Below are 15,383 nucleotides of genomic sequence, written 5' to 3'. Positions count from 1 at the left end.
GCGTTGGGGAGATTAAGAGTGTGCTACTCCGTACTTCTGTACTCTCCCGCATAGCTCGCTCGATATATATATTTGTATAACCAACCTTGAGCCTCACGAAGGTCCTGTTGGACCTGTCATATTAGCCACCAAAAATATACGTAGGATGAAATTGCAGAGCTGGTAGCTCATTCCGGGTCTTATACAGCAGAGAAAGCACGTAAAAATAAGTGTCCACAGGACGTTCATTGAATCATAAGCGAAGTTCTATGCAAGGGTTATATATTAACAAAGTAAAAGTGAAGGGAAATGGTATAGTATCAATGCTCGATGAATGCTAATGAGGATAGTACAGAGAACTATATGACATTCAATAAACCGCGATTCCTTTATTTGGAAAAGTTGAGAAACGACCAAGGCAAGGCGTCGCGACAAGGGATATCAGTGAAAGCAATTAACCTCGGACTTTACGATAACTCGGCGGTTTCCAGGACCGTTGGATCAGTTTAGCTGCCCACACGGGGACCACGGAGACGGCGCAGACGGCGACCACACGCCAGACCCAGTCGACTGTGATGACGTATTCGAGATCGAAGTAGTCGCCCAGAAAGGGGACGCTGGCGGCATAGACCAGAGCTGTACCGATAAGGCTGAAGATCATTACCGGATGCCAGGTGGTGATGGCGATAGCGACCATCAGCAGCTCGTTGATGACGAGGGCCGTGAACGAGACGCTGATCAGCCGCGGGCCCGAGATGGTGTTGAGCAAGATCTGCGAGAGTCCCTGGATTACGGCACCCTGATAAACTGACACAAGCACCCAGCCGAAGAACGAGCGATAGCTGAGACTGCGGCCGGACTTGAGTTCTTTGTACAGTTCGGGGTAGAGATTGGCCAGGTGCTCGTCCACGTCGCGGTCGAAAACGAGCGAGAAGACTGGGGCATTGGTGTAGACCGTCGCGTAGCCGACCATCAGCCAATTGATGAACAGACCCTTTGGGTCAAAATGGCTTGCAATGCTGTACATTGTCTGGCAAGCGCTAATGATGAGGCCACGATGCATGATGAATTGCGCCAACTTGGCGGATCTCTTGTATGAATTGCGGCCGTGCCAAACGAGGAGCTTTGTAAGGTGGTGGAAGTGCGTGATGCTAAAGTCAGCAGCCAACGAGGCCTGGCGTCCCTCCTTGCCGACAATACCAATTCCAACATCGGCTGCTTGGATCATGGAGACATCATTGCCGCCGTCACCGATACAGCAAACTCGTTTCTTAGTGTATTGACGAATCAACTCCGCGACCTCAGCTTTCTGAGTCGGAGAGCATCGACATGCAACCACAGCCGGTAGCAGAACGGCCACGGATATGAATGCCGACCGGAACTGACCAAGCATCAGCGACAGCGACTCGCCATCGATGAGCAGACAGCAATCGGTTTTATTTCGCAAGAAGTCCAACGCCTCTTGGGCGGCAGACGGGTCCTTCACTTTGGCGACAGTGTGGATGTATTGGCCCCGAGCTACCAGCTTGGCGGAGATTGCGACACACCGTGCAGTCTCCACTTTATCTCCGGTCAACATCCAGATTTTGACTCCAGCGTTGCGAAGAAGCTCTAGTGATGGTTTTACATCTCTTTGCAGACGATCTTCCACACCAGTCACGCCGAGAAGCTCCAGGTCACGCTCAAGGTGCTCGCTGACAACCTTGGCCATCCCGACGTCGCGTCCTTGCAACGCAAGCGAGGCCTGCTTGTACTTTGCAGAGAACTCCTGGAACTGCTGCAAGGATAGCCGTTTCCTACCAATCACAAGGGTACGCAGCCCCTCCCGAGCCATATTCGCAGTTTCCTCGTCAAGCCAGTCGTTTGCTGCAACGATGCTGGACATAACAGTATCTGCGCCTTTCTGATAGAACCAGATTTCGGTCTCTTCGTTCGAAGACTCTAGGATCGAGTTGGCGGTTTCGAATTGTACAATGATGCCCATTCGCTTGCTGTCCGAGGTGAAAGGGAAAATCTCCAGGATGCGGACACGAACGACAATACTGGCTGTGTCGGTCGTTTCCAGGATAATGGATTGCCGGTCACGGTATGACAGCTTCAGACCGACCTCCTCGGTGTACTTGACAATGGCAATCTCATCGGGCGATGACGCTTGATAATTCGTGACCTTCACACCGTCTTCTTCGTCGGTCGTGGGAGTGACATTATGACATAGAGCCAGCGCCAGGACAATATCACGAACGCGCGACCCAATCTCTCGCCTTGTACGAGGAGCTGCCCCAAGTCCTGCTTGAGCTCCGAATGCAGCTGAAGGTGTGGTCAAGGTATTGCCAGCGAAGGCTTGCCGAACAAATGACGCCACTTCCTCCATAGCGTCGTTTGCATAAGAAACAGTACCGACATGGATCTTTTTCAGCTCCATTTCTAAGACAGTTAATAATGCAGTTCAACTGGTCAGATATATGAAGACTTACCGTTTTGAGTTAGGGTACCAGTCTTGTCAGAAAGGAGATACTCGATTCTACCAAGATCCTCGGGTATCGTACTCGTTCTAACAACGGTCCCAGGAATATCTTTGTCTCGGTGAATGAACCTGCTATACACAGATTTCGCCATGTCCAAGTTGACTCGCAAGCTCATCGGAATGATTGTTGAGAATAGGATAAGGTAAATCATGATTGCGATGTACCATTCTTTGTCGTTGTTTGGTTCAAAACCCTCCAGAGCAACCAGAATGATTGATAGAGTGAGGGTCAACGCGCATAAGATCTTGGTCAGGTTATTGATCTCATATTCCAGAAGACCTACTTTTGAACGAGATGGCGATGTGGAGAGAGCTGCTCGTGTTTGCGAGCCAGTGTAGATAATGACGGCATACGTTATTGTATTGGATGCCAGGACCGTGTTTGCCCAAGCCGTGTTGTCAATTGTGAGGGGCGCAGAATTGGCTTGCCGATCCTCGTTGCTCGCTCCGCCGCCAGTCTGCGCTTTGTCGACGTGGGGATCGTAGAAACCTGGCTGCGAGCCAAGTTCAATAGTGCCAAGAAACTCATTGACTCGCTTGTCCGGTGCGCTGGCGGTGACCTTGAGTCTAAGGAAATCCCGGAGTCGCAGGGACTGAGATAGGACCGAAGGCAAGCGTAGTTTCCAGTCAGTTTCACCGTCTAGCTGGTCAGTACGGATGAATGTGTCACTAGTAGAAGAACTATCAATTTCATCCGCGGCGGCACTTGAACTAGGCTCAACCTCAGACGGTTGAACTGATTCTTGGTCGGGTCGCATAAGATCCGTGGCAATCTCAGCTGAAGAGCTTCGCCGCGCAGTGACAGAGTCATTGGAAATAGTTTTCAAGATCACCACATCCGCGGGAAGCCGCTGGTTTTTGCGAACCTTAAGAACGTCACCGACTTTCAGGTCCCTAGACTTCTTCGTGATCTCGAATACTTCGTCGACATCCGAATCATTACTTGCAGGTGTCGCAAACGCCCTTCTGCCCGCGGGCTTGTCAAAGGACAACACTGAGAACTCTTCGGAGTTGGCCTCGGCATCTCGTCTTCGCCGACCAATATCATCCAAGGCTTCTTTTCCCAAGGATATCGAGACGACGAAAGCTAGAGGCGCGATGTAGGACGACATGTACCCGATGCGAAGCACGGGAATGATTTGCGAAAGAGCCACAAGTAAAAAATAGATGTTGAAGAAGAAGGAAAACTCGTTGTATAGGGTACGTGGTAGAAAGCTCCAAGGGGTATACTTCGCATTGGAAACGATGTTCGCTGGGTACTTCGTCCTTTGCGCTTGCCCAACGAGCACTTCCCGAGGAGGCTTGGTTGCATTGTTTTCGTCGTTCCTGCGAGACCAGCTCGACGGACCGGAGAAGATGTTGGCTGCTTTGAAACCGAAAAATCGTGACCGAGAACCCCTTCGTCGAATCGAGCCATCACCCGCAAACGAGCGGGCCGAGCTCCGCCGGGGATTGTCGAGCAGCGGAGCATCATCATCAGTGAAATTGCGTGAGCTCGCGTGCGAGCTCCGGAGAGGCTCTCCCTCTCGATCTTCTAGTAACCCGTGTGTATCCTCCTCCGAATCCCTGTTCCGTATGCCGGAAGCACTACGCTTCCACCCTCGACTTCCACCGCCAACCCGCAAATTCCTCAAAGCAATCCCTGAACCATAGCCTCTTTGTCGCGTTGTTCCATCGTTTGATAGCCGAGGAGATTTATGAATGGTCGCCGTGGTCGGGTCCAACTCCTCCAAGTCAAGATCGTCATCGGATCCGGAGTCACCAGCAAGGCTGGCGCGGTCGTGAGGATGAAGGTACTCGGATGATGAAGGCATTGTAGGTATGATGCGAACTGATATTGACTGTGCTTCCCATATGAAGCGGCGATCCCGGATCTTCCTCGCAAAGTCCTCTTTATTAGATCAGGATCCCTATCTCACGGTAATGGCATTTCAGGCCCGCATTGTTATTGTACTTGTCGCTATGAAGAAAGTGGATGGCGTTCAACAGCGCGCCAGGAAGTAAGAAGCTGAAATCCAGGAAAAGAGGGCAAATAACACCATCCTATATGCACTTAAGAATAATCAAGGAGTAGAAGAAAGGAAGTCATTCTATCATCGCGATAATAATAATAATACTAAGGTATCTTTGGAGCCTAAGTAGTGGTAACTGATTCATGAGAGGTGGAGCAAGGTCCGATCACATGATTGGTGCGGGCCTCAGGCTCTGCCACGCAGCTGTGGTGCAATCAATTGTTTATGAAACAGCGATGTCATAGGCGAAGCTGCTGTGTATTGCTCTGCTCCTTTCAAGACCACATTGTAGCAGCTGAGTGTCTTCAGATAATGATTTAGGGAGATTAATTCCCTGTAAAGAGGGAGGAAATGAGAGTAGACTAGTCTATATCATGCTCGCAATTGATATACATGCAACTAATGACTGTTGATAGTACTCCACAACTATGCGATGCAAAGTATAGGACATCTGGGCCAGGCACGTGACAAGACATGTTAGGTGTTCTTTTCGAACCGGATTAAAGTCAATCCCCTCCGGATGACGGACAGGCCAAGACGGGGTAACCAAAAACGGAGAAAGCATCACTACTCCGTACTCCGTGCTATCTCTCGGGTGTCTGTTCGGGTGCCGAATCTCAGAGCTTCATACCTTTCTACATGTCATGGATATCCAGTCATGAATCCGCAATCAGGTTCTGTCGTGTAATATTTTTCTTCTTTCTACGGGATTGCTTCTTCCTCTTTTTACATGTTTAATTTCCCGTGTTTCTTGGATTCTTTTTACCTTTGTGCTTCGCCTTGTTGACTCTCAGGGTCCCGGAGTTGTCTAGAAAACGTGTCAGCTTCGTAATTTACAGCAACCGTACCGCCATTCGGCGACGTCTTTTCTTGCAGACATGGCGCAGACAGAAGGAGTACTCGCGTGGAATCCAGCTTTTCGACCTGAGGATAACGATTCCGTTGCGACCGATCTGGCCAGGTTGGCGCTGGATTCCGAAAAGCAAGTGTCAGAAACCACAGACATTGACACCCACGTGTCTCCCTCTGCCGAAATAGTCACTGAAGAGGACGATCCTGTTGAGTCCAAAGCCGCTATTCCTGCTGATACCAGTGACCAAGGTGCACTCGATGTGGTCGACTCGAATACGCCGGCTGCCGATGACAGCTCGAAACCGGACATTGAGGAGCCCGAAGAACCCTGCCGTGACGATTCGATTTCGGTGCAGACTGATGAGCCCCGGGCAGTCGAAGATGTCACAGAGGACGTGCCTACGGAGAACGGCAATGTTGACATGACAATAGGACTTCGACTGGAAGAGCATGTAGCAGAAGAACCACACTATGAGGTGCCGGAAAGATCTATTGGCTTGGCGAGTCAGAATGATGCGCAGGATTTATTTGAGGGCGGTGACACTGCCTGGATGGATGAAGCTGAGGGCGAGGAAAATAGCGCAACAGTCAACGGAGAGGCTAGCGATACCCGTCCGGGCTTCTGGGACAATCTCGGGGATAACGAACGCGATAATGAGGATGACTTCTTTAACCAGCTCAAAACGCAAACAAAGCCGATATATAGTCCGCCAGAAACAGAATCTCGGTTCGAAGAGGGAATTCCGCTACTAGGTCACGGTGCGGCAACACAAAACGATCATGCTCAAAAGGGGGAGGACCAACTCGACGACGTTTTCGGAGGCGATGAAGATGAGGAGAGCGGATTTTTTAGTGAAATCCAGAAGTCAACTCCAGCCGAAGGACCTTCCCACATCACGCGCAAGAGCACCAGTCAAGTCATCAATTCTCTTAATGCGGTTCCGGACTCTCCGTTCAGTGAATCATCGCCAACAGCCGTAGAGTTCAACAACAGTTTGGCTGTGCCCACAGCGGACGGTGAAATCAAAAAGGCTCCCTCGGAAGAAGATCTTGCCGCACGATGGCAAGCGGAACTTTCCGATGATGCTGACGAAACTATGCCCACCGAAGATGATCTGGCTGCCCGGTGGCAGGCGGAACTCGATGATGATGATGATGACTTGCTCTTGGATGATGATACGAATGCACAGGGACCACCAGAGGCCGCCAATATAGATCATATGAACGACATTGCAATCCTTCAGAGTCCATTCGGTACCCCTGAGAACCCTGCTCGGCCCAAAGTGCAACCGGTCTCCTACACACCGCACCAGCCCTCTACATCAGATCTGCTCTCAGGTATCCCTGCGCCAAATACTGCGCCTCAGCCCACCAATGCGTCCATGTCAAGTTACTTCTCAGCACAGGCTCCTCCGAACCCTGTTACGGCTAGAGCAGAGAGTTTCGCAGAACGTTCGAAGGAAGGCTACAAGTCACCTTATGACCTTCCAGAGGATCTTGCGCGGCCTCGTCGGGCCGTTGCCAACAGCAGAACAGTTGTTGCACCGCCCGGCACCGTACCGCAGCCGCCTCCACGGAGCAGTAGCATACCTGCACCTCCTTTGAAGGCGTCAACAGGCCCTCCTGCGCCGCTTGGAACCTCATCGGCAGCGCCAACAGCACCTCAGAAGAACTTCTTCGAAGAACTTCCACTGCCGCCTCCTAGGCCCAAGTCGAGGCCTGCGAGCTCTGGAAGGTATACACCTAATGCCCCTGTGACTGCGCCGTCAGTACCGCAGTCGGCCCCCCCTCCAGCGATTCCGTATTCGAATGTTCCGGCAGCTCCCCAGTCCAATATCGGACCCCCAAATCCACCCCAATTGCAGCAGCCGGAAAGGTTGGACCCATACTCAAATCTATTAGCGCCCAATGCACCAAGCGCGCCGGCCGTTCCAAGCACAGCGTCGAGATACTCGCCAAGGCCTCCCGGTCTGCAGGTTGGTGTTAAGCCCCCTCCTTCGCCCAGATACTCTCCAGCCCCACCTCAGTCTACGAATGCTGCGGCAGCGCCTCCTCCTCGCAATCGCTACGCCTCACAACCAGCAAGTATCTCGGGGCAGGGAGCTGCTTTACAGTTCCAACCACGCACATCGAGCCCTCTGGCATACCATGAGAAGATACACTATCAAGATGAAGGCCAAAGTGAAGAGCGGCCTCAACTGCAACCAACAGCTAGCCCTCCTCCTTTGAACCATTCGCATCCGTCAGAACAGCCGGTCTCCTCAGAAAATAAAGGCCCTAGCAGCGCGGACGTCCTGGAGAATATGCCTCCGGTATCTACACGACCGCAATCGCCGCCCAAAAATCCATATGCTCCTTCCGCATATACCAATGAATTTGCCAAGCGCGCGGCTCCCGTATCTACCGGTCCACCTATCGCCGGAATGACGGGAGTCCTGAATCCTTCATCCACTGAGGAATCCCCGTTTGTCCCTCCTCGTCGATCCCAGACACAGTCTCCCAGTCAAACCCTCAGTCCCAGATTGTCCATTCCATCGCTCGACCCTTTCCAACGGCCTGCTTCTGTGCATGGTTCGACGTCCCCGACGCGAACGGTTAATCCTTATGCCCCAGCACCAGTTACTACCCACAATCGTGCACCTTCTCAAGTGCTTGAGTTTATACCGCCAACTGATGGACAACAACTTGACTCCCTAGAACGGTGGAAGGGTGCACCTATTTTCAAGTTCGGGTTTGGTGGCGCTGTGATATCTTGCTTCCCCAAGCGTATCCCGCGTTACTCGGCTGGCCAGGCAGCCCCGATGATCAAATCTTGTCCTGGTGAGGTCCGAGTCAGCCAGCTGAATAACTGGCTTCCCGCTGCTGAGAGTATTGTGCAACATCCGGGTCCTCTGAAGGCCAAGTCGAAGAAGAAAGACCTGGTTGCTTGGCTTTCTAGCAAAATCGCAGCCTTCGAAAACGCCGATATCCCCGATTTCGATCGTCTTTCACCCGATGCTTCTAAATGCCGTGAAGAGAAGACCCTCTTATGGAAGGTCATTCGAGTCTTGGTCGAGAATGATGGTGTTCTGGAAGGCTCCGTTGAAGCTCAGAAGTCTTTGCGTAACCTACTATTTCCCAACCTGCAAAATTCTGCGCCGAATCAATCGCTTGGAGATGGCTTTACACCATCTGCAACTCTTCAACCATTGAACGCGCCCTCTCAACCGGACGCTGTCGATCCTCGGTCGGTAGACTTACTCCGTGATACTCTTGTACTTGGAGATAGAGAGAAAGCAGTCTGGGCCGCAGTAGACAAACGTCTCTGGGGCCATGCTATGATAATAGCCTCAACGATGGATAGATCGGTCTGGCAACAGGTTGTCCAGGAGTTCGTGAGACGAGAAGTGAGATCGGCGGCAAGCCGCACCGAGTCTCTAGCGGCGTTCTACGAGATTCTTGCCGGAAATATTGAGGAAAGCATTGATGAGCTAGTTCCCCCTTCGGCCAGGGCCGGCTTGCAAATGATCAGCAAGGTTGACGGACATGGTCCCGCCAAGAATTCTCTTGATGGCCTTGACAGCTGGCGGGAAACTTTGGGACTGGTACTGAGCAACCGCAGCCCTGACGATCAACGAGCGCTGGTTGCTCTCGGTCGACTGCTTCTCTCTTATAACCGTACCGAGGCCGCTCATATTTGTTTCATTCTCTCTCGCGCCGCTGTGTTCGGCGGGGTCGATGACCCGCTAGCAAATATCGTGCTTCTCGGAGTGGATCATCAACGCTTGGCGTCCTCCGCTGCTTTGTACGACGACGATTCTATCCTGCTCACCGAGGCCTATGAATTTGCGACATCTGTGCTTGCGGGCTCGTCCGTGTCCACACTTCCGCATCTGCTGGCGTTCAAGCTAATTCATGCATGGTCGCTTGCAGATCGTGGTCGCAAGTCTGAAGCTCAACAGTACTGCGACGCCATCGCAGCCGCTCTAAAGGCAACCACAAAGCCGTCCGGCTATCACAATCAGCACCTGTTCTTTGGTGTGGATGAGCTATCGGCGCGCCTCAGAGAAACGACCAGCGATGGCGGATCATCCTGGATTTCAAGGCCCAGTATGGAGAAGGTATCGGGCTCGATGTGGGCAAAGTTCAACAGCTTTGTTGCCGGAGATGACAGCGATGCAGCTTCCACTGGCTCAGGGAAGGCCGAAGAGATCGGACCGTTTGCCAGAGTCTCTGGAACTCCCACCATTAGTCGCTCACCGTCAGTATCCGACATCTATGGGTCCTATCCTGTGGCGGCGGCTCAGCCGTTGCCCGGCACTGGTCCCTCTCGCTACCAACCAGTGAGCCATTACGCTCCAAGCGCTTCACCCGAGCAACTTCGTGGTAGATCGTCTATGGACTCCCAGAGGTCTGCATCGTTTGGGTATCCACTAGGACCGCGACGAGGATCTCAGGAGCCTTCTACACCAGTTGACACGAACATGCATCACGGAATGCCAATGTATGGCTCTCCGCCGGTTGCTGGCTACCAGTCCACGCCTCCACAATCATCCTACATGCCTTTGGCACCTGTTGCAGAGGATTCGGCATCTGGAGCTCAACAAGGGTCTTTCTCCGCACACTCTCTGGTCTCCGACAGTGCCCCGCCCCACCGACCTTCTATGTATGCACCGGAACCATTTGGTCAACCTTTCGATACCCAAGGTGCGTCTACGACGTCTCAACGAGACCAGGGCGGATATATGCCTCCTGCCAGCACGGGGGCCTACGAACCTCCATCCGTTGAGTCTAATACAGAGCCTGCATCGGACGATGTTCAGGACGAGTCTACTGAAGAGGACAAGCCAAAGAAGAAATCATTCATGGATGAGGACGACGACGAGGATCTTGCTGCGCGTGCAGCCGCCATTCAGAAGGCAGAGAGGGCACGCCGGGACCGCGAAGCTGACGAGGCGTTCCGCAAAGCCGCCGAAGCGGATGGTAAGTTCCCATGTAACTGTCGATCTCTGCTGTGGCTAATTGATTTCTGTAGCCAAGAAAGCCCCGCCCGCAACAGGGAAGAAGGGATGGTTCAGTGGATGGTTTGGAGGCAAGAAAGACGATAATAGCGGCGGTGGGCCAATCCGGGCCAAACTTGGGGAGGAGAATTCATTCTACTATGACACCGAACTGAAGAAGTGGGTTAACAAAAAGGATCCCGGGAGTGCTGCTCCAACACGTGGAACACCACCCCCACCGAAGGGTTCGGCACCTCCCAGTAGATCAATGAGCGGCAGTGGTGGGCCACCACCTGCTATGGCAACGCCTCCGCCGACAGGGGCCTCGGGAAGCCGGCCATCCTCTTCTGCAGGCGCACCTCCGTCCGTGTCTGCTAGCCCAGCTCCCCCCTCGCTCGGAGCTCCACCTCCTGCTATCCCACGGTCTGTGTCAACGGGCGCAGTCTTGCCGACTCCGCCGAGCAGTTCAGCCGGGGCACCACCCAGGCCCGCAACGTCATTGAGCAATGCCAGCTCAATAGACGACTTACTCGGGGCACCGCAGGCACGCAAAGGCCCTGCAGCCAGGGGGAAGAAGAAAGGCCGCTATGTCGACGTTATGGCAAAGTGAGAGCCTTGATGGGCTGATCTTACTTCTTTTTCGACTTGATTTTTATTTTCACTTCTTGCACAATGTGAAATGCATATACTCGGTCCGGTCATAGAACCATTGATGTTGAGTTTGCTTGAAGCGTGCATGCCGGGTTCGGCTTGAAGAAAAGCGGCCTCTCTCGGCGGCACTTTGCAAGATTTCTACTTGCATGTTTGCATATACGTCTGCACAGTTGCGCTGCACGACTTCCTATGGGAGTTGGAGATGATCTTTTTGGGTCGTTAGATCCAAGCCGAATTCTTACAATCACCAAGGTTTTCTTTGACGCCTTGCAACAGATTGGCTTACGTTTTGTATGATATACGATTTTAATTTGTCCACTATTGCTCTAATAACTAGCATTCTATGTATCATGTCTCATTATGGCAGCTTTGGCGCTCGCACCTTGCCGAAGTCTTCAAGACTCAGGCGCGGGTTTCTGATAAATCAGGCTGCATAGGAATTGATGTAATACTAGCAAGGGAAATTTAATAATGGCATGGCTAAAATATAGCAACTGGGAACTTACTGTCAAGCACGAATCCTCCCCATTCCAACTTTGTGGTAAGTAAACATACAGAATCAGGGCCGTCTCATGAATAAAACCTGGACAGTAGACGTATCAGCACAAGCGTACAGTCGCAAGCATAGACACCACCGGAGTACAACTCACAAGCAACCACCTTCGGGCTCAGCCTCCCAATACTCAACACCCGGCTCCAATCCTTAGCATCAATCCGCACCTTAGCCCACCCCGCCTCATCATCACTCCCCAGCGCCCGCATCCTCTCACTGGGCAACTGCTCAATCTCACTCTGCGACATCCCCGCCGGGTCCAGCGGCGGGTTCACCAGATCGCTCCACACACTCGAGATGCGCAGCGCATCGGTCGCAATCGCCAGCCTCAGCGAGCCATGCATATTCGCCGATAACTCGAGCTTGGGCGACGTCAGCGTCGATGACACAATCCCGCCGCTGGCCGCGGGCCGTGCGTCCCCCGCTAGCTTTGAGAAGCGCTCCGAGATGCTCTTCAGGTGCGCCAGGCTCGGGAGGATGATGTGCACGTCTGGATCGCGGCAGCGCGGCTCGTGTAGGCCTTCGACAGCGCTCTCGTGCAGAACCTTGACGGGGATTTCTTGCGTGATTACCGTTTCGCGTTCGCGGGGCCCGGTCATGCCAGGAGCGGATGCTCCTGGGGCGGCAGCGGCAGCGGTTTCAGCGGCTGGATTGGTGATTCCGAGAGCGTTTGAGCCTGTTGTCCAAGAGGAGGAGAGGACGGTTAGTGCGAGGAGCGGGATGTTGCCTTTCTTTGTGAGGCGGAGTTGGGCGGAGGTGGCGCCTGTTGCGGAGCGGAGAGCGCGATGGAGCGCGCCGATGGGGACTTCGAGGTTGATGACTCCTGAGTTGGATTGGAGGGTGTAGGATGGTTCGTCGAAGATAGCGTCCTACGCCGTTTCGTTAGCTTGGGTGTCTTATTGAGGCTGCGCAGGGGTGCGTACGACTGGTAACTGGGCCCACACTTGCGTGCCTTGGTCGGGGATGATGGTGAAGCGGACGATGCCATCTTCCAGGCGCATCCAGCAGACTTTCCCTAGCGATGAGAGGGAAGCTGTCAACTCTGTTGGTGGGTGGTTAGCGGGAGTACTGATGATTGGCGACGGGGAGACTTACTGGTGAAGGTGACAATGTTAGTCAGTTGACTTCGAAAACGCATCGTGGGTCATCGCGTCGCTGCGAATACTGTCCTTGGAATGGTATTAATTAGCCTACTTGAGGATATCTTGACTACGGTGATGATGCTGCGCTTTGTGTGCATTGGTGAGTCCAGGCTTCAGCAGGCTGAAGGTGATCGGCAAGGGACAGCGCTAGTAGTCATCTCTGTGGGGAACCTCTTAGTGTAGACTACGCTAGTCGCCTAAGGCCATAGCTACGGTTTCTTTGGTTTACCTAGATCGCTGCTCACCTACTACTGACTGACAGAGTTGGAAATATCGCAAACTGCAATAAAAGATGGAAAATGATCCCGTGGTTGAAGATTAAAGTCTATTCTGTTCTGCTAAGGACAGTTCCATCCGATCGCTCAACAGCCAACGCAGCGATCAACGCGGCGCCAACTCCAGACCCGTCTTTGTAGAATCCAAACACAATCGGATCCTCAAGGTCATCAGGCCATGCAAAAATGTCACGGAGGGCCTGCGCCGCTCGCTTGCGGTAATTCTGATAATGACCAAAAATTGAGCCGTCAACGCCGACATGGCAGCTCTCGATATTGCGTTTCTTGCAGATCGCTGCAATCCCGCATGCATAGAGACGGGCAGCACGCGTTCCAACCAATTCGGCCAGGTGTCGACAGGCCTTGAGTTCGTGCGGAGCTGGATCGAGGCCCATCTTCTCCCACAGCCACTTACGGGTGCTTTCCATGCACTCGCCGATATCCTCCTCCAGGGTTGGGAAGATGGAAGCGTCCACGGCATTTGGTTGGCGTAAGCACGAAACGTCCTGACCTACAAAGAGAAGTTCAGCTTCGTGCAGTTCCAACATCACCAGTTGGAGTAGCTCCCCCAGGTACGGTCCGGCGACCATCTTCTCGTAGAGCTGCTGGCCTGGATGCGCTGATGTCCGGTCGATCTCGTCGTCGAATCGTGTCCGCGGCAGTATGCGGCGTGAATTATCAAAGGCACCGTACTCGGTGTTGATCGCGACGAGAGCATCGCTTGATAGCCCGCAGCCTTGGATCTTTGGGATTGCACCAATCTCTTCCATGTATGCAGCGTTGCAACCGGTGCTTGCTATACCGCCGATCTTGGCCTCTCGGTCTCCATACGCCGCTGCGAAGAGCGTCCCCACCGTATCATTGATCAAAGCCACGACTCGGACGGGTATTTGCTTGTCAACCGTCTTTTTCCTGCCTTTGCAATCGGACGCATTACAAGGGGACACACCTTCCGTTCGAAAGCAGCCTCCAGCTGAAATACAACATCATGGCCTTCCACTCCAGATACGCAGAAATCTTTCGTCCAGCGCTGAAGGACTCCGACTTTTATAGATGACTGAATGACCGGATAGGAGAAGGTAAAGGCAAGCGGCAAGACTTTCGATCTTTCGTCTTCCCTGAGTCGTGACTGGAGAAACTTCTGCACACAGTCCGCCACGAAATCCCACAGATCGTCGGCTGTACCTTGCTTGATCGACTGGGGTATACTATACTTTTCCTGGATGGACTCCATATCGCGATCGCTACCGAAAAGCTCCACCTGGCTTACGCGCAGGTTGGTGCCTCCCATGTCCAGGATCAAGAATTTCCCTTGCTCCTTGCCTGTTGGATAGCCCATGACCCAAGTCACGTTCATTGGCTGTGGCATGATCTCGGTCAGTTAGGGTTCCTTCACAGCACGAAACCTAGATATTCAAATCTAGCAAGCTCACTAACGATATCGCCTCCTTCCGCGCTTAGGCCTTGAGGTTTTGGTCAGTATGGACATCGAAGAATGACGACGTCGTTCACCATGCTCTCTAAAATCTTTTCCAGGCTGATCTGCAAGGTTCCAAACCTTTTTCCATTTCCTTGACTAAATGATCCGTGATCTTCCTCAGCAGGAACCTGTCCGCAGCGAACAGCTCCTCCAGTCCCTGAAGCGCAACGACCAGTTTCTCTGGTGCGCCGCTGAGAAGGTCGGGTTGAGTCCGGAGACCTTTTTCCATTGCTGTACCTGAAAGAGACGAAAGATGGGACTGGGTTGGTCATGCAAGGGGTAGGACCATACAAATTCTAGAAAGGAGTCTTTGTTCTATCAATCGAGGTATTTGGATTTGGGACGACAAAGGAAGGGATATAGGGCTACTGAGGCATTCCGATAATCGAGTGGAATGAGAATTATGGTGTATGACGGGCGGATTCGAGTGCCAGACGCCATCATATTGACCGCATAATGAGCCAAGTTGATTCTGTCATCTGCAGATGCATGGATCGAGTGAGAGGCAGCTGTCAATATGCAAGTTTCTTAAATTATCTCTAGCGATAAATACGTAAACGGCACACGCGTCGGGCAGAAAACGAGTGCAGGATGCATTTCAGCACTCGATGGAGTAGATACAAATACACAATACCCTAACGGGAAAGGGAACTATCCAAAAATACTTTCTTCTAGCGAAACCCCCTGATATTACTGCCTAGATAATTAGTCAATATCTACTACTGAATAGTAAGGTCCACTTGAGTATCCGCGCGTCGCCGTCAACCCTTAGTACGTAGCTAAGGTAGCTAGCTTAGGGGATCTCCATCTCCAGGTCTCCGACACAACAACATCAAAACTCTCTCTTCTCTCCTCTTTTCTCCATGCATGCACAGATAATGCTGCTACTGCTGATGCAAATGGGTGGTTGTTATCAATTTTGTTATTGAGACC

At 52.5% G+C, this 15,383-nt stretch overlaps 4 protein-coding genes across 4 annotated transcripts; 1 reads left to right on the top strand and 3 right to left on the bottom strand.

Annotated features, from left to right (window-relative positions):
- Positions 1-433: 433 nt before the first annotated feature.
- ALT_0956 (aminophospholipid-translocating P4-type ATPase NEO1) lies at positions 434-4,317 on the bottom strand (the record flags this gene model as incomplete). The annotated part of the gene is made up of 2 exons (XM_033558712.2): positions 434-2,403; positions 2,454-4,317. The coding sequence occupies 2 exons, from the start codon at positions 4,315-4,317 to the stop codon at positions 434-436; spliced, it is 3,834 nt and encodes a 1,277-aa protein (XP_033414603.2).
- A 1,076-nt stretch (positions 4,318-5,393) lies between these two features.
- On the top strand, positions 5,394-10,956 carry sec16 (COPII coat assembly protein SEC16; the record flags this gene model as incomplete). Its single annotated transcript, XM_033558713.2, has 2 exons — positions 5,394-10,329; positions 10,382-10,956. The coding sequence occupies 2 exons, from the start codon at positions 5,394-5,396 to the stop codon at positions 10,954-10,956; spliced, it is 5,511 nt and encodes a 1,836-aa protein (XP_033414604.1).
- Positions 10,957-11,358: 402 nt separating this feature from the next.
- On the bottom strand, positions 11,359-12,691 carry ALT_0954 (checkpoint protein HUS1 family protein; the record flags this gene model as incomplete). The annotated part of the gene is made up of 5 exons (XM_089599066.1): positions 11,359-11,416; positions 11,556-11,583; positions 11,651-12,422; positions 12,477-12,595; positions 12,649-12,691. The coding sequence occupies 5 exons, from the start codon at positions 12,689-12,691 to the stop codon at positions 11,359-11,361; spliced, it is 1,020 nt and encodes a 339-aa protein (XP_089456730.1).
- A 329-nt stretch (positions 12,692-13,020) lies between these two features.
- hxkB (putative hexokinase) lies at positions 13,021-14,679 on the bottom strand (the record flags this gene model as incomplete). Its single annotated transcript, XM_033558715.2, has 4 exons — positions 13,021-13,863; positions 13,920-14,330; positions 14,408-14,433; positions 14,529-14,679. The coding sequence occupies 4 exons, from the start codon at positions 14,677-14,679 to the stop codon at positions 13,021-13,023; spliced, it is 1,431 nt and encodes a 476-aa protein (XP_033414606.2).
- Between the last annotated feature and the right edge of the window lie 704 nt (positions 14,680-15,383).

This window comes from Aspergillus lentulus (genome assembly GCF_001445615.1).
Source record: "Aspergillus lentulus DNA, contig: Alt01, strain: IFM 54703, whole genome shotgun sequence".
Classification (NCBI taxonomy): Eukaryota; Fungi; Ascomycota; class Eurotiomycetes; order Eurotiales; family Aspergillaceae; genus Aspergillus; species Aspergillus lentulus.
This window is presented reverse-complemented; position numbering and strand designations above follow the sequence as displayed.